This window comes from Labrus mixtus, chromosome 11, assembly GCF_963584025.1.
Source record: "Labrus mixtus chromosome 11, fLabMix1.1, whole genome shotgun sequence".
NCBI classification, from domain to species: domain Eukaryota; kingdom Metazoa; phylum Chordata; class Actinopteri; order Labriformes; family Labridae; genus Labrus; species Labrus mixtus.
Genome location: NC_083622.1, coordinates 8,057,109 through 8,076,347, shown reverse-complemented (window position 1 = coordinate 8,076,347; position 19,239 = coordinate 8,057,109). Strand labels below are relative to the sequence as shown.

At 41.3% G+C, this 19,239-nt stretch overlaps 1 protein-coding gene across 1 annotated transcript; it reads right to left on the bottom strand.

Moving 5' to 3' along the window:
• Nucleotides 1–9,251: 9,251 nt before the first annotated feature.
• Nucleotides 9,252–13,259, bottom strand: LOC132983168 (uncharacterized). Its single transcript, XM_061049399.1, has 5 exons — nt 13,229–13,259; nt 11,789–12,074; nt 10,980–11,134; nt 10,150–10,435; nt 9,252–9,485 (listed from the first exon to the last, which is right to left on the bottom strand). Exons 1-5 carry the CDS (start codon nt 13,257–13,259, stop codon nt 9,335–9,337), a joined length of 909 nt encoding a protein of 302 aa, XP_060905382.1. The 3' UTR covers nt 9,252–9,334.
• Between the last annotated feature and the right edge of the window lie 5,980 nt (nt 13,260–19,239).

Genomic DNA, 19,239 nt, shown 5'->3' with positions numbered 1-19,239 from the left:
TTTGAGGGCCTGAACATGCGCGAAAACTCACCAAACTTTCCACGGTCATCAGGTCTCGCGAAAAATTAGATATTTTGGTGGTTTCGTAAAAGAATTTTGCAAAATGGCTCAGTGGCGCCCCCTTGAAATTTTCATAATGGCCTCCCCATAGAGGGTTTTTTCACGTACACTCACGAAAATTGGTACGCATATTAAGCTTCTCGGGACGGACTAAAAATCCTCTTGCGGCATTTCAAAAAACCAGACAGAAAGTCCACGAATTCAAGTTGAATTTCACAAAAATGGCCCAAAATGGCCCAAAATCGTTCAAAATCGCCGATTTCAGCCTTCCCATATGAAGGATCTTGCTCGAGGGCGCTAATCCGATTGGCGCAAACTCATTGTCAGTGCGTGCTAGACAGGCTCAGCATATCTCGTTGTGCTCCACACATTATTTCGTCAAAGGACGTGGCCGTGGCATGTGTTAGAACTTTTTTGTGCGTTTTGGCAACTTGCCAAAAAAGTAAATGCTTTTATCTCAGCTATGCAGTATTCAATCATATTACAATTTCTCATGCATGATACGGGACCCGTCCTGAACACATCCATGTTTGAAATTTTTGGATAAGTCACAGCGCCACCTGTTGACAACAGGAAGTTACTGCTTCTCAATTAGCACTAGCCATTGCTACACGATAGCTCATTTCCCCCTAAAAATTGGTGTGGACCATACTAACACCTTGGCCATACAACCCTTTCAAGCTCAAATGCCTACGTCCAATGCTCTCGCCGTACGGATGCGTCGTTCGCCATCAAACAGGAAGTAGTATTTTCATGGGCTTAACATAGTCGTACAGACCTGAAACTTCATACATATAATCCTGGCACTGAAGTCAAACATCTTATGTCATTTAAGTAAGTGGGCGTGGCTTAATGGCTCAGTGGCGCCCCCTTCAAATTTTCAAAATGGCCTCCCCATAGAGGGTTTTTTGACGCACATTCATGAACATTGCTACGTATATTAAGCTTGTCAGGGCGGACATAAAATCCTCTTGCAGCGTTTCAAAAAACCCAACAGGAAGTCCACAAATTAAAGTTGAATTTCACAATAATCGCAGATTTCAGCCTTCCTATTTGAAGGATCTTGGCCGAGGGCGCTCATCCGATCGGCGCAAACTCAGTGTCAGTGTGTTCTAGACACGTTCAACATATCCCGTTGTGCTCTGCACGTTATTTTGACAAAGGGCGTGGCCGTGGCGTGCGTGTAAAGTTTGATACGCATTTTGGTAACTTGCCAAAAAAGTAAATGCTTACAGTATATCTCTGCCATGCATGGTTCAATCATATCCAAATTTGTTATACATGACACAGAGCCTGCCCTGAACACATCCATGTTTGAAACGTTTGGATAAGTCACAGTGCCACCTGTTGACAACAGGAAGTTACTTCTACTCAATTAGCATTAGCCATTGCTACACGGTAGCTCAATTCCCCCTAAAAATTGGTGTGGACCATGCTAACACCTTGGCCATACAAGACTTTCAAGCTCAAATGCCTACGTCCAACGCTGTCGCCATACGGACGCGCTGTCGCCCGGAAGTAGTTTTTTCACGGGCTTAACATAGTCGTTGAGTCCCGAAACTTCATACATGTGATCCTGGTGGTAAAGTCAAACATTTGATACCATTTAAATGAGTGGGCGAGGCTTAATGGCTCAGTGGTGCCCCCTACAATATTTCAAACATTCAGCCCCCGCAGCACGTTGAACCTACTGTTCTGAATTTTATTATGCGTATTCATCTTGACAACACCTACAATAAACCCTCTTGCACCCATGCTCAAAATCCAACAGGAAGTCCACAAATCACATTGCCTTAAACAGGAGGTGGCTGTAACTCTTGCTAGCTAACGGCTAACTAGCTAAACTCATAAAACCGTTATGTTACATTAGTCAACCAAGCAATTTCACAGAATAGCTCGCACTAACGGTTTACCAGTTAGCCAGCAGTCATTTCGTTAGCTAGCTATCATTAACGGTTAACTTGTTGTCTAATGTTAGGGTGCCCTCAGTCGACATAAATGTTACTATTTTCCGGACGGTGTCGCGGGCTCAATTTTAAAGCTAGAGGGGATATACAGGTATCAAAGCACGAAATACTGCATCCATTGGTACCAAACATGACATGCTATCATGTTGGGAAGAGGGGTTAATAACGCTCTCAAGTCAAGGTAGTTGACTTGTTGGTGATTTTAACATCCACGTTGATAACCCCCAGGACAGAGGGACTAAATAACTGTTTCACACTCTTGATAGCTTTGGGCTGACTCAGCACATGACAGAGCCCACACACAACAGACGGCACACTCTGGACTTAATCATCTCCAAGGGCTTGGACATCTCCAAGGTTGTTGTTTCAGATGTTGCCCTCTCTGATCACTCCTGTGTTTTATTTGAGAGTACTATGTCAGTGTACATGACAAGTATTAAACAAAAGTGATCACAAAACGGTGTATCACTGAAAACACCAGTGAAATATTTAACCAGGTTTTCTCTTCCACAGCTGCCCTGTCCTGGGGCTCAGTCAGAAGTCAACTTCAATTCTAAAATCACAAATGTTATTGATTCCATTGCTCCCACTAAGGTGAAGGTTGTGTCTGGTAAGAAAAAATCTCCATGGAGAAATTCAACACTGGTAAGAAACGGAAAAAGAGATTGTCGAAAAGCTGAACGCAGGTGGCGTAAAACTAATCTCCAGATTCATTATGACATCTACAAAGAGAGACTTCACACTTATAATTCACAACTGAGGAATGCAAGGCAATCTTTCTTCCCTGACATCATCACCAGAAACAATAATAATGCTTGTGCCCTGTTTGCTACTGTCAACAGGCTAACAAACCCTCCTGTGTCAATAGCATCTGAATTTCATTCTACCAGGGCCTGTAATACATTTTCCACCAAATCCAGAAAATTTGACAAACTGTCAGTAACTCATCATCAGGATCAGGATATGTGCTGTGTCCATTTAGAACCAACTTAAGCACCATGACACAATTTAATCAAATCAACCTTAAAAACCTGGAGGACATTATACAACAATTAAATTCCTCCTCCTGCTGTCTTGATATTCTGCAAACAGGTTTTTTCAAAAAAAATTCCCAAGTCATGGCTCCAAATCTGTTACAAATTGTAAACCTGTCTCTTCTCTCAGATGTCTTCCCACAGGCCCTGAAAACAGTAGTCATCAAGCCACTATTAAAAAAGAACAATCTAGACAAGTCAATAATGAACAATTACAGGCCTATATCAAATCTTCCTTTTTTTAAGTAAAATAATCGAAAAAGCTGTTTTTCAACAGTTAAATAACTTCTTGACATTGAGCGACTGTTTCGATGTCTTCCAGTCAGGTTTTAGACAAAATCACAGCACTGAGACAGCTCTGGTTAAAGAGTTTAATGACATCCGTTTAAACACAGACAGTGGCAGAACCTCAGTCTTAGTTTTACTTGATCTCAGTGCTGCGTTCGACACAGTTGACCACAATATATTACTCGACCGACTGGAAAACTTTGTGGGAGTTTCTGGCACAGTACTAAACTGGTTTGAATCCTACTTAAAGGACACGGACTTCTTTGTGTCTATAGGTAACTTCAAATCTGAGCAAACAAAAATGACTTGTGGAGTTCCCCAAGGTTCCATCCTGGGGCCTCTTCTGTTTAACCTCTACATGCTCCCACTAGCTCAGATTATAAAAAACAATAAAATAAGTTATCATAACTACGCAGACGACACACAAATATATATTACAATGTCGCCAGGCAACCATGGTCCCATAAAAGCACTGGGCAAATGCATAGAGCAAATCCATGAGTGGATGTGCAAAAATGTTCTTCAGCTAAACAAAGACAAAACTGAGGTTGTTGTTTTTGGAGCAAAGGAGGAGTGACTAAGAGTCAGCAATCAGCTTCAGTCAGTCAGACTTAAAACCACAGACCAGGCAAGAAATCTGGGCATAGTGATGGACTCAGACCTCAATTTTAAAAGCCACATTAAGACAATTACAAAGGCAGCCTACTATCACCTGAAGAACATATCACGAATTAGAGGACTTATGTCCCAGCAGGACCTGGAAAAACTTGTCCATGCTTTTATCTTCAGTCGTCTTGATTACTGCAACAGTGTCTTTACAGGTCTGCCTAAAACATCAGTCAGACAACTGCAGCTGATCCAGAACGCTGCTGCTAGAGTCCTCACCAAAACCAAGAAAATGGATCACATCAGTCCAGTTCTGAGGTCTTTACACTGGCTCCCAGTCTGTCAGAGAATAGATTTTAAAATCCTGTTGCTGGTTTATAAAGCGCTTAAAGGTTTAGGGCCAAAATACATTAGTGACCTCCTGATTAATTACGAACCATCCAGACCGCTCAGGTCGTCTGGGACAGGTCTGCTCTTTGTCCTCAGAGTCAGAACCAAACACGGAGGTTGAAGACACACCTGTTTACAGCTGCCTTTCATTAAACAGCTTTAATAAGATTTTGAATTTTAACTCTGCACTGTAACTTTTAACTCTTTTTATATTTTAACTTTATTTCAATTAATTTCATTTGAATTATTTTTAGTTGAACATAAGATAAGATAAGATAATCCTTTATTTATCCCACAATGGGGAAATTTACAGTGTTACAGTAGCAAAGAGCAAAGATTGCAAGCAAAAAGTGAACATAGTACAATTTAAATATAAAAAGAAAAATTAAGAATGTACAAAAAATAGATTTAAAAAATAAAAAATAGATAGATCAGCTATATGACAAAAGTGTAGTTATGTTCAGATTCAATAATTCCGGTGATATATTTTTTTAATGTTCTATTTTAATGTTTCTTTTCTTTCCTCTGACATGATGCTTTTGATGTCTTGTGTGAAGCACTTTGAATTGCCTTGTTGTTGAAATGTGCTATATAAATAAACTTGCCTTGCCTTAACCATAGCGCCTCCTACTGCAAGGAATAAGTACTACACAATGCTCAATTTGCTCCATATTTCATAGCTATCATGACAGTGCTAGCCTGAACTGCTCTACTTCAAAATTTTCTGTGATGTTCATTATGCTGCCTATCTCAGCATACCATAGTACAACTTTTAGCCACGTTCCGCTGCTGCTGCATTCCCGCGGTTGCAACACACCCCGACATGCACAGGGGTGCGAGGGCCCTTCATCACTGCTTGCGGTTTAAATTTTTTCTTGATTTTGATGTGTGTTTATTGATGACTTTAGGAGTTTTGTATCTGTTGATCTGAAATATTTGTAGCAGTGCATTTCATTTAAAAGGTTGTTTTTCAGTTCCTGCTTTAGGCCATGAAAATATGGAATACCAATCCTGTGTCTGAGGAGTAAATATGAAGCTACGGTTATCTAGCTAGCCTGTGTCGTTTAATTCAAATGAATAGAAATTACCTCTCTTTGAAAATGATTCATATTTTAGCTCATCAGATCTGTGGCTTGGACTGTCAGTTAGTGTCCTTTATATCCACTGAAGAACAAAGTAACAGGCCACTGAGCTTGTTTTGCTTTTATCAACCCACTGAGCAAGCAGCAAAACAACCATATGGAGTTGATATTGAGGTTTAGTCTGGCAACAAATTGAAATGTCCTTAACATTTCTAACAGCCTGTCCGAACAGCATGCAACGTAAGAGCGACTAAATCAGCTTGATTCTTTTGTTTCCTATTGGGGTTGCCTAACTGCCAGGCGCACCATTTTAACCCTGACGTCCCGTTTCTGTTTTCATTCATGTCATTCGCATGAACAAACAAGTAACAAGGTAGGCGGGGGCTCTGACAGGCGCTGACACTGGCTTTTGTCACTCAGCAGAGCTCATTAGCTTGTTAGCTTGTCGTTCAAATGCAGCTGGTGCTGCAATTATAATATCCACAGTATGATTGAAATGTCGTTCTTTGACTTGTGTCAACAGCACCGGAGAAAAACTTTATTTAGCTCACCATGAGCCGTTAATTGATGAGGCTCTGAATGTTGTGATTTTAATCGACAACTCGTCAATACAAAAGCACCACACATCTGTTTGTCCACCTTCAAAAGAAAACTACCACATGTTAAAATGTTTATTGGGGGAAACTGAAATTCACAGAGCAGAGAAGTAAATATTTAAAGGATGCAGACAGCCAGCGTGTGATCATGCACGATGCGATGGGGTGTCCAACGCTCGCGTGCTGTTAGGACATGGTGTCAGTTATTACATAAATAAATAAAAAAATTAGTTTATGAAACAACCTCGGACACTTTGGTTTCTCTAAGTGTAAAACAGTTTGGGTGAATCAGATTGTAAGATCAGTAATAACAGCTTTAAATTGTTGAGGTACGTCGACTTTGATGCAGATGTTTATTAAAAAGAACAAAACAGATCAGTGAGATGAAAGTTGTATAAACAGAGATCGCAATTTCATTGAAGGTTTCATAGTGTAGAAATTATCCTGTTAATCAAGTGCCCGTTTGTAAGGAGCTCCTGAGACATTTTCACATTAGTCTTGAATCCTAGATGATGCAGGCATTTGTGTGTTTCAGATGTCTTTTATAATATTTCTCTATTTTGTCTGTATTTTGAAAAATGAAGTTTACAACCACCCAAAAAAATCCCTTCTCTTTTTTGTATATGTTTTTATTGAAACAATCTCAGAAGAAACAATACAATGGAGATGTACTCAATATATGTATTTAAGTTTTTTTACTAACATTTATATATAATCTTTGGTCAGCTAACCGCCAATCAGATAGCTCGTTAGTTACCAAACACAGTTAAAAGGTGCTCGGGGCATCTGCAACAGTGACTCTAAATATCCACATCTTGATCCAGAAGTAATTTTCACCCCGTTCCCTAAACCGAATGATTGTTGTTTGTCATTGGCCATGTGACTGATATTCAAAGGTCACATATACTCCTCCTTTCTTGTTCCAAATCAAATTGTTTTCAAGGGAGTCGCCAATGCGCAGCCCGGGTCCCTACAGTCGTGTAAAAAACTGATAATCTTTGCGGTGGGTTATCTTAACAGAATCCACTCTATGGGTTTTAAGCAAATACAGTTGCCCCCAGGGGGCGAAGGTTTTGTTGGTGTGAGAGCAGGACCCATGGGCCAATCATTGTCATTATTCCCATCAATAGCAAAGTATGAAATGCTATCTGGATACAATGATGACTGTGAGGCTTCATTTGAGCGCCCGGTTCTCTCCTGAAAAATAATATGCAAGCACTTATTGTTCTTCTGTGTCATCACTATGAGGTCACAACACTGTTTTTTTTAAATATGTGGTCTGTCCTTGCCTTGCATTTTACTTTAATCTGTTCCCTTCCAATCTTTGCTAACAATACATATTATTTTACATCTGCAAAGCTACTTGCCAGATATCAGTGTTGGCTGAGAGCCAAGAGCCTCACACATGGCACCAATTATGTTGGGGTTTGCAGAGGTTGCACACAGACAAAAGTTATGTTGGGGTTTTATGTGTTAAATTAGGCTATTCAATTAATATTCATAATTATGATTATTTAATTATTAATATAAATTAGCAGTATTAATAATCTGAAGGAATAACAATGGGGCACCACCATGGAATCAGGGAATAATAACCAAATAACACAAATCAGTCTTGAATTTAATTAGTTAAATACCAATATAATGAATATTTAATAGATATCTAAATTTAAATAAGTGGAAGGCATGAATCCTAACCCTTGTGTGTGAGTGAGAAGAGATGGGGGAGGCAAAGAGAGAGAAAAAGCACGATGTGGTGAGGTCAAATGGAGACAAAATGGTGGACAAATAACAAAGTGAGCTCTGTGGCTTGACCTTTGAAGCAGATAGAACTTCTCTGAGATAAGGTCAGTAACTATAACTTAAACACCGGAAAGCCAGTGGTCGGACTTTGATTCAATGGCAGTTGCACTAGTCTTTCTGAGGGTGAAAGTAGTTAACTGAAGGTAAGCTAGCACAGCAGTGAATAAAACACACCGATATGTGAGCATGACAATCCAGCAATAATAAGAAAAATGTAGCAGCTTACAACAGATACTAAACAGGATGTGGTGGGGTGTCTGCAGCGCTCATGTCCAATTGCGTTCAACGACGTCGAAGAAATTCATCAATCATAACATCAATATTAGACTGATGAGTCTCTTATCATCCTTACCTGTAACTGCTAATATACAACACGTACTTTTACCATTATTACTTACACTGTAGCTCTAAATACAAAACTACAATATATCCAGAATTCTGCTGCTCGCATTCTCACACACTCCTGCACCTGTGACTACATCACCACCATTCTTCATGACTTCCACTGGCTCCCCGAAACCCAGCGTATCCACTTCAAAGTCCTCATCACCACTAGCATAGCCCTCCACAACCTGCCCCCTCTCCCCCACGTTTCTGATGTCCCCCCTTACCTATCTGAGTCCCTCCACCGGCATACTCCACCTCTGCACTCTCAGGTCTACTGATGCAAACCACTTGTACTTCCCATGCAGAACTAACCATCAGTCCTGGGGGTGACAAGGCCTTCTCCATTGCCACTCCCACACACTGGAACTCACTCCCAAAAACCATCAGAGACCCCCCCCTCTCCACCTTCAAGAAGTCCCTAAAAACGCTCCTCTTCAACCACTATCAAAACCTCTTATCCTCCTTTTCTTAGATTATTTCTTCTTTTTGTTGCGCTTTGTTAAACGTTTTTGAGTATTCATTTCTCATTCATTGTTGTTGCTCTGTTTGTCCCTATCCCACTTTCCAACCCAAACTCACTCTAAACAGACGTCTTTTCATCATGAGCCTGGTTTTGCTCGAGGTTTCTGCCTCAAAGGAAGTTTTTTTCTTGCCACTTTGCTATATGTTGCTTAGTGCTCATGATGGATTAATGTTGGGTCTTTGTACAAAATATAACAATGAGTTTTACCTGCTCTGTTTGTAAAGTGTCTCGAGATCAAATTTGTTATGAATTGGCGCTTTACAATTGATTTAGAAGAAGTTGATGATGTACCTTATTAATCTATTTTACACTCTGTTATTGAACATGCTACACACATACAGGCTGAAATGCACAAACAGGATCCTGTGGACACGCAGTAATGGAGAGACGTCAGCGAGGGTCACTATTGATTGATATCAGCGCTGACGGCAGCTTTCTCTACAAATACATGGCAGTAAAACAAGATGCAATTATCCTTTTACACAAATTTTATTATTTTCCAATGCAAACAATCAAAATGAAGCCTTGTCTATTAGTTTGATTCATGCGAGTTCAGTTGGTTAAATTTAGCTCGTTTTGGATAAAGTGAATCTTTATGCTAATCCAGGACGGAGCCATAAACCTCCACCTCGCACAGGGTCAGGTACTCCTTCCTTCCAGGGATGAATACGTTCACGTAGCGGCCATCCATCCCATTACATTGAAATTCAACAGTCGCTCCGGCGGGGATGTTATCCAGCACGGCACATCTGACAAAAGAAAGACGAATCAAGACGTCACATAAGTACCATTTAAAAAATAAAAAATAAAGTTCTCCGTTATAACTGTGAAACATGTGTTACTGCAGAACTTTTCCTAAATATTTATTTAATTTAGATAACTTTATTTATCCCAGAGGGCAATTCGGTTCCACAGTCCACCCAGACCATGCATATATTTACAAACAACAGAAGATTATTAATCAGAGACAACAAACAATCAGTATTTCAGTAGTACTGTACATACAGGCCCCTGGAGCAGAAGAAAAAGTGTGTGCTGAAACAGGCCGTTGGGAGATTTCCCCTTCATGACATCACAAAAGGGCAGTAACCCCTCCCCATGATGGGTGACACTCCCACAGCTAGGTTTGTTCTGCTCTCTAACTGCCTTCTCACAGTAAACAATAGAGCCAGAAAGCCCGAGCCACCCAAGCCCTTCCAGAGAGCGGGCATGGTCAGACATTCAAAGCTACAGACACACAAACAGCCTATTCTGAGCAGGGCTGAAAGAGGGGTTTATAGGCATGATCAAATACAGGATCAGAGTGGATTTGAAACAAGAAACTTCACATATGTTTTGGGGAGCTATGAGACTTAAACTGGTTGAAGAGGAGAATAGCATGTGACCTTTAAGTGAACAGGGTGAACACTATACCTTGGGTTGTTGTTGCCATTGTTTTCAAGTGAGTCTCCAATGCGCAGCTCGGCTCCATTCAGTCGTTGATAGTAATTAAGATCTTTGCGGTTGGTTATCTTAACAGAATCCACTTTATGGGTTTTAAGCAAATCAAGTCGCCACCAGGGGGCGAAGTTGATGTCTGTGTGAGAGCAGGACCCGTGGACCCGATTGTTGTCGTTATTCCCATCAATAGCAAAGTATGCGTTGCCTTCTGTATACAATGATGACTGTGAGGCTTTTCCTTTGAGCGCCAGGTTCTCTCCTGTAAAATAAAATGCAAGCACTTATAAATATGTTTGTTCTTCTGTGTTTTAATCACTATGAGGTCACAACGTTTTTTTCAAATACTCACTCATCACCACTAACATAGCCCTCCACAACCTGCCCCCCCCCCCTCCCCCACATTTCTGATCTCCCCCTTACTTATCTGAGCCCCTCCACCGGCATACTCCACCCCTGCACTCTCAGGTCTACTGACGCAAACCACTTGTACTTCCCATTTAAAAAAAAAAAAAAATCTGCAAAGCAACTTGTCATACGTCAGACACAATTTCCACAACATTTCCATTCTGAAAGATTTCTGTGTGGGAGGGATGGAGACCACATGTGCCTGTTTCTAACATCATATAAAGTCATAACTGATGTGTATCCATTCCAACATACTGGTAATGCTGGGTGTTTGTTGAGCAGCCAATCACAATCAAGTATCCAACCAGATCGAGGTATGAACTTAAATGTTTAGATACATGCTTGAACAGAATGACTGTAACTTATTTAAAATAGAACTGTATGGCTTAAATCCTCACCTGTCGGGGCATGGTACCCGTAAACCTCCACTTCACAGACCGTAAGATACCTTTTAGCACCGGGTAGAACGATTGTCACATAACGTCCACTGATACGAGTGCTTGGAGTCAGTGTGTGAGAGATGCCTGCAGGAATGTGAGATATTGTTCCAGCCCTGAAACAGACACACAAACACGTTAAAATGATCATTATTGGGGCGCTGGTGGTGCGCGCGCCCCTTGTATGCAGGCTATGGTCCTCCATGCGGGCGGCCTAGGTTCGAATCCGGCCTGTGGCTCCTTTACTACATGTCATTCCCTACTCTCTCTCCCTGATTTCCAGCTCTATCCACTGTCCTGTCTCTCCATTAAAAGGCACAAAAAGCCCAAAAAAAAGAAAAGATCATTATCTACCTGGGATGTGTGAAGGTCAGATAACACGTCTGTTAGAACATCATATAATGTAAAATAATATTAACTTCACTTATATAGCACTTTTCAAGACAGATGCACCAAGTGCTTCCACAGACAACATTGATTGTTCCAAAGCTGAGGAGCCACTAGAGCAAATGGTCGATCACCCTTTGCTAAGGAGCGAGGAGTTCATTGATGTAGTCTGGTGCCTGCATGCATGGCCATGAAAGGCCTACAAGTAACATTTTAAAATGGATACTGAAAGAAACAGGTAACCAATGCAAAGAGGATAAAACTAGGGTTTTGTTGGCGAGGCTTTTCTAGTGACGCGTCTCTATGTGATCGGCCCTGACTGTGCAGATGCTACCTCTAGGCTATTGCAGTACGAGGTTTTCAGTAGCTTTAATATCACTCACAGTGGGTTTGCAGCACCATTGTCTTTTAAGTTGTTGCCTATGTGAACCTTAGCCCCATTGAGCCTCTGTGCACAGCAGTCTCCTCTGTTGGTGATGACGACGGAGGTGACGATGTAGCTGTCCAGCAGGTCCACTCTCCACCAGGGGTTGTCCATTTCTATAGTGTGAGTGCATGAACCAGCATCGAAGTTTGATTCACGGTTTCCATCGATTGCACTGGAGGCATCCCCAAAGTTATGCGGATAGCGATGCGACTGAGTTGCTTTGCCACGCAAGGCCACATTTTCTGTTGAGGAAATGATTTATAGATGTATATTAAATAGAATCAGAATCAACTTTATTGACCGTATGCTTAAACACACACAAGGAATGTGTCTTCGGTAACTGTGCTCTCAATGTGCAAAAGAACAACAATAAATATAAACATTTAAGCAAACAAACCAATATATACAAAGCTAAATAAGATACTAGTGTAGTTGTGAGTAGTGCAAAAAATGCTGATATGAAATATATGCTATTATGTAACACATGATTATTTTACTTGAGCTAAAGTTCTTACAGTACGTACATAAGCAGTATTCATGGAAATAGCTTCATGATGTCAGATTCCTACTCACTAAAAGGAAGTTTCCCCCAACAATGAACATTAACATTGGTGATTATAGTATTTGTTTATTTTCCACTTGTCTTAAATAAGTTTGATGGGCAGCTTCTCGTTGTCTATTTCTCACTTGAAGTGTACTTTCGGTTCGAGACCGTCTACTACAATACTAAGTGGTACTATGGATTAGTATGAGAACTAGAAGAGAGAGAACTCATTCAGTTTACCAACAATAAAGAGAATACCATTATTATCACATTACAGTATACTTACCATGATTTCTGGCTGAGCACGTTCCCGAGAGGGTCAGCAAAAGAAATAACAAAACGTACTTCATTGTTCTGGATGAGACAGAAAAGAGAATAATTTTCAGTCAAGTGTCTTGAGAAAACATTTGTAATGAGTTGGCACTTCAGAAAAAAAAGGATGTCCTGTTGCTTCAGGGCTCTGCATCCAAATTAAGGGCGTTTTCACATTAGGCTCGATTGCCCCCTTCCCCCGCTCGTCTACGTTAAACACTTGCTTATTCACACAGTCTGATACAGCAGGTGGCAGTATGCACACAGTTGGTTTGCAAATCCACCAAAAAGCTGAAAGAAGAAGAAGCAAGCATGGCAACCAATCATGTACTGAGTCCATCCTGCTAGCTGTGGATGTTTTTGTTATTTCTGGGACCCCAACAATGACCTTCTTATTACTTCCACATCTATTGTGCAGCTCAGAGAATGAAACAGGTCTGTGCTACTCCGATACAGTGGTTTTTGGAGCAACACAAGATATTTTGAATGACGTCACAGTGGTCCACTTCCTTGTTTGATTACAGTTTTATTCAAATCTACCACGGACTGTGATCGAGTACACATGAATCATGCCCGAGACCACCTCTTCCAGGGGACTCGGGCACAGTACCCCAATATGGTAAGTTTGTGTTGTCACTGATCAAATGACCGGACTTTGGGGTACAGCGTACTCGGATCTTGGCCAGGGTATCTGTTGCACCAGGCACTGGGTCACTGACCCTTTTTAAACGTTGTGCCTGCCTCACTCCAGGTTTGTGCCGACACTTTGCTGTAAACACATTTTAAATGCCCAATTCTTACTATTTTGTCCCACATACTCTTCCTTCTTCCAGTCTACCAACAGGAAAATACAAAACATTTTCAGAAAGTATTTTATTCGTGCCTTTGTCATACCTAAGAAATTACAGTTTCAAGCTCAGGTTTTAAAATATAATTAAGAATATGTTAAGTCAGTAACTCTTGAAGTACATTTTCAGTATTTATATGCATCGTACTAGTTGCAGTAATGAATACTTAAAAGAGATGAGAAATGCAAAATGAAATATTTACCCTGATTTCTGGTACTTCCCTGGAGTCCAACAATGCAAATGTGAGGGCACTCACTATTTCTGCTCAGTGAGAGTGGTGAGAGAATCAACTCATTGCAATCAGGTGTGTGTGGCACTGATCGGCTTTGATTAAGCCCAGGTGTGGGGAGTTTTCATGTCTCCAGTGCTTTGTGCTGACTCATTATCTCACCTTCAGAGGTTCTCCCTGTGAGAGGTTCTCCCTGTGGTTTCTCGAGTGGTTGTGTGTATCTACGTATAAACACCAACTAAGAACTTTCTGCATAAGATTTCTGTTGCCGGTCTCCCAGTGTTTAAATTGGGGTGCTGGATAGTTTCGTGTCTACTCAAGTCTTTTGTGTTATCAAAGGTCTTCCTGGCAGCCTTTGCTTTTTGTTTCGTGTTTTCTGGGTCTCCTGGACAATTTTGGTTTTGAGTCAGCTGCTTGGCAGCAGTGGTTTAGTTAATCCTTTTCGGTGCATTATTTATGTTAGGAAGCCTGTTGTGGCTCTAAACAGTTTTGTTGTTTCTCCCCCCGCTTTCCAATCTATCGCTATCGCGATTTTTTGGTTATCCTTCTGGGATAACTTTGAGACACCCCTGGGTCCGCACTCGCGTCCCAATCCCCCCCCCCCTTCCTGACAGCAACTCTTTCCCTAGGCAGAGATGTGTGTGTGTGTGCAGACTAGTCTTACACGTATCCGTAATATAAATACCCTAAAAGCCAATCACATCACATCATGGAGTCTAATCACACTCAAGACAAATCACACTCCTCTTCCGGTCATCTGGACTCAAGAGATCATCTAAGGACACGCAAACGATGGCAGTCATGTGATTCCTAATTAAACATAAATACACAACTGCATTAACCCAACTGTTGTGACAGTCTCTGCCTTCGCTCTAACAGTCAGGCTTTTACTAATAGGTTCTGTCTCTCCTGTTCCTAAAGCAGAATCTGTAAGTCAGATGCAGAGTAAATAACAGTGAACCAGGACTTTGGCTTAACACACAAACATTAGCCGTTACACTTAAGAGCCTTTCAGATAGTATGCGGTGTGCAGAGCAGAGGGGCAGTGGGGGGAGGGGGAGTGCGCAAATCAGCTACGCAAGTCGCTTGGTGACTGAAACGATAGTTGGAACAATAGCTCAATAGCATTGTGCCCCAGCACAATGTATGTGTCCACTATTCAGTAGAAAGCTCCGACCTTTCTTCTGCTGAGAAGGAGAAGAGGAACAGAAAAGAAGAAGAGGGTGTGGCTTCATGAAAGCCTCAGGGCGCGACAGGATGTGGGAGCGTTTAGGCTCATTCAGGTGCTGCAGCTCTATAACGACCGCTTCACGAACACGCCACACATTTCTGCTGCTGTTTTAAACACACCGGGTACACCCAAACTGTTGGACATGTCTTCACAAACTAGAGTTCTCTGTCTGATGTCCTGGTAGGTCTGTAAACTAGAGCTCAGGAAAGTGGGACAACGCTTGGAGGTGACGTCACGGAGCGCTGCGCCAAAGTTTAAAATATTGAACTTCCTCGCAGCGCGCTCAGACGGCAAGCACAAACTGTGGGGCGCAGTACCCTCAGGCGTAAAAACGGCATTAACAAACTGAGAAAAAGACAAAGGTACAATGTGATTTATTCTCTACTCTGAAGCTAACACTTGAAGTTTGAGCTAATGAGGCACTTTCTTCTTCTGCTAGGTGTGCTGTGACTCTTCCCGAGTCGAGGAACTACCCATCCCACAGTCCATTGCGATTGATACCGCTTCTTAGTCGTTGTTATAGTGTTTATACTGTTAATACAAGTGTTGTACTATCTTGTAGTTTGTGTTGTTGAATATATGAATTACATTCGTTATTCATACGTTCCTAACCTGAATAACATCACCCATCACTTCCTGCAGGGGGCTCCGGAGGCTCATCAGAGGCCGCCGCCATGCTGGAAATGTCAGCCTAACGACAGGTTGAGACCTGGAGCTGAGGAGGGTTTTAAGCATTATGACAAACAGTTACATCCCGCAAACAGTTACATCCCGCGCATCACGTCAGCTATGCGCCTTATTGGGAAAACCCTTATCCTTCATAAAATCAATGAAGATGACTCAAAAAATTCAGTAAAACTGTGTAAACAGCAATGGTTGCATCACATGGATTATGTGTGTGTGTTTCCCGACAAACCGATAACACTCGATTTCATCTCTTTAACCCATGAAGGTTGCCAATAAAAAAATTAGCAGTAAAACAGTGTAAACAACATTGGTTGCAGATTTTTCAACCCTGTTGGGCCACGCAGGCTTAGGACAATCAAACAATGGACTTGGACCTGCACCTCTGTGAGAAGCCTCATTTGAGTTATTCACTGAGATCACAAAGAGGCCTAAAAGGACTCTTAATCCCAGAATCCCCTGCAGTACTTCACACCTACGCGTGAAGTAAGGGGGGACCGGAACCTCTCTCTCCTCATTGGAGGGGACCTGAGGTAGACCCCCCATGGAGCAGGCCAGGCTACAAAACTCCAAGACTTCCATTGCTCTTTCTCTTTCCACGCGCTGACTTCAAGTGTTCGGAGACACAAGCTCACCTCCTGTTTTCTGCAACTATCTTCCTTTGTTCTAAGTTTTGGCACGCAGGTAATCCGCGGCCGGCAGTGTTCTAAATTCCGAGCTTGGATTGTCCAGTGAACGCATCTCAGTTTCTCGGAGAGTGTCAGACTATAACAGATTATCGGAAAGATAAGGGTCTTATTCCGTCCTGCAACGAAAGGACTTCACCGAACATCTTTCCACTCGACAGAGAACCAAGGAAGCCGTTCTTGCCGTAAGGGACCCTCGCCGCCATCAGACGCCTCTGCACCTGGACGGCAAGAAGGTCTGTTTTATCGTCGGACTCCTTTTTCCTTCAACAATCGCGGGCAAAGCGATTCACAAGTGAGGCTTAATTAAGTCTGGGCAGATTTAGCTTTAGAGAGTGTTTTTAACAATTGTTTGATCGATGCAGAAACTGTAATTCTTCTCTTTGTTGGACCGCCGCGTCTTTTTTGCCAAAGTTTCATGTCATAAAAGCTGCAGATTTGGGGTCCTGTAGCACATGAAAGATGTGTGTTTATTGATGACTTTAGGAGTTCTGTATCTGTTGATCTGAAATATTTGTAGCAGTGCATTTCATTTAAAAGGTTGTTTTTCAGTTCCTGCTTTAGGCCATGAAAATATGGAATACCAATCCTGTTTCTGAGGAGTAAATATGAAGCTACGGTTATCTAGCTAGCCTGTGTCGTTTAATTCAAATGAATAGAAATTACCTCTCTTTGAAAATGATTCATATTTTAGCTCATCAGATCTGTGGCTTGGACTGTCAGTTAGTGTCCTTTATATCCACTGAAGAACAAAGTAACAGGCACCTGAGCTGGTTTTGCTTTTATCAACCCACTGAGCAAGAGCGTCAATTTACGCTCCACAGCAAAACAACCATATGGAGTTGATATTGAGGTTTAGTCTGGCAACAAATTGAAATGTCCTTAACATTTCTAACAGCCTGTCCGAACAGCATGCAACGTAAGAGCGACTAAATCAGCTTGATTCTTTTGTTTCCTATTGGGGTTGCCTAACTGCCAGGCGCACCATTTTAACCCTGACGTCCCGTTTCTGTTTTCATTCATGTCATTCGCATGAACAAACAAGTAACAAGGTAGGCGGGGGCTCTGAAAGGCGCTGACACTGGCTTTTGTCACTCAGCAGAGCTCATTAGCTTGTTAGCTTGTCGTTCAAATGCAGCTGGTGCTGCAATTATAATATCCACAGTATCATTGAAATGTCGTTCTTTGACTTGTGTCAACAGCACCGGAGAAAAACTTTATTCAGCTCACCATGAGCCGTTAATTGATGAGGCTCTGAATGTTGTGATTTTAGTCGACAGCTCGTCAATACAAAAGCACCACACATCTGTTTGTCCACCTTCAAAAGAAAACTACCACATGTTAAAATGTTTATTGGGGGAAACTGAAATTCACAGAGCGGAGAAGTAAATATTTAAAGGATGCAGACAGCCAGCGTGTGATCATGCACGATGCGATGGGGTGTCCAACGCTCGCGTGCTGTTAGGACATGGTGTCAGTTATTACATAAATAAATAAAAAAATTAGTTTATGAAACAACCTCGGAAACTTTGGTTTCTCTAAGTGTAAAACAGTTTAGGTGAATCAGATTGTAAGATCAGTAATAACAGCTTTAAATTGTTGAGGTACGCCGACTTTGATGCAGATGTTTATTAAAAAGAACAAAACAGATCAGTGAGATGAAAGTTTTATAAACAAAGATCGCAAAAAACACAGTGCCAAACCAAGATGTTGAACTAACTAAAGTGCACACGTCATGCTTGATATCTGTGGGGTCTCATTTCAGAGCCGTTTGTTTCATTGAAGGTTTCATAGTGTAGAAATGATCCTGTTAATCAAGTGCCCGTTTGTAAGGAGCTCCTGAGACATTTTCACATTAGTCTTGAATCCTAGATGATGCAGGCATTTGTGTGTTTCAGATGTCTTTTATAATATTTCTCTATTTTGTCTGTATTTTGAAAAATGAAGTTTACAACCACCCAAAAAAATCCCTTCTCTTTTTTGTATATGTTTTTATTGAAACAATCTCAGAAGAAACAATACAATGGAGATGTACTCAATATATGTATTTAACTTTTTTATTAACATTTATATATAATCTTTGGTCAGCTAACCGCCAATCAGATAGCTCGTTAGTTACTAAACACAGTTAAAAGGTGCTCGGGGCCTCTGCAACAGTGACTCTAAATATCCACATCTTGATCCAGAAGTAATTTTCACCCCGTTCCCTAAACCGAATGATTGTTGTTTGTCATTGGCCATGTGACTGATATTTAAAGGTCACATATACTCCTCCTTTCTTGTTCCAAATCAAATTGTTTTCAAGGGAGTCGCCAATGCGCAGCCCGGGTCTCTACAGTCGTGTAGAAAACTGATAATCTTTGCGGTGGGTTATCTTAACAGAATCCACTCTATGGGTTTTAAGCAAATACAGTTGCCCCCAGGGGGCGAAGGTTTTGTTGGTGTGAGAGCAGGACCCATGGGCCAATCATTGTCATTATTCCCATCAATAGCAAAGTATGAAATGCTATCTGGATACAATGATGACTGTGAGGCTTCATTTGAGCGCCAGGTTCTCTCCTGAAAAATAATATGCAAGCACTTATTGTTCTTCTGTGTTTTAATCACTATGAGGTCACAACACTGTTTTTTTAAATATGTGGTCTGTCCTTGCCTTGCATTTTACTTTAATCTGTTCCCTTCCAATCTTTGCTAACAATACATATTATTTTACATCTGCAAAGCTACTTACCAGATATCAGTGTTGGCTGAGAGCCAAGAGCCTCACACATGGCACCAATTATGTTGGGGTTTGGAGAGCTTGCACACAGACAAAATTTATGTTGGGGTTTTATGTGTTAAATTAGGCTATTCAATTAATATTCATAATTATG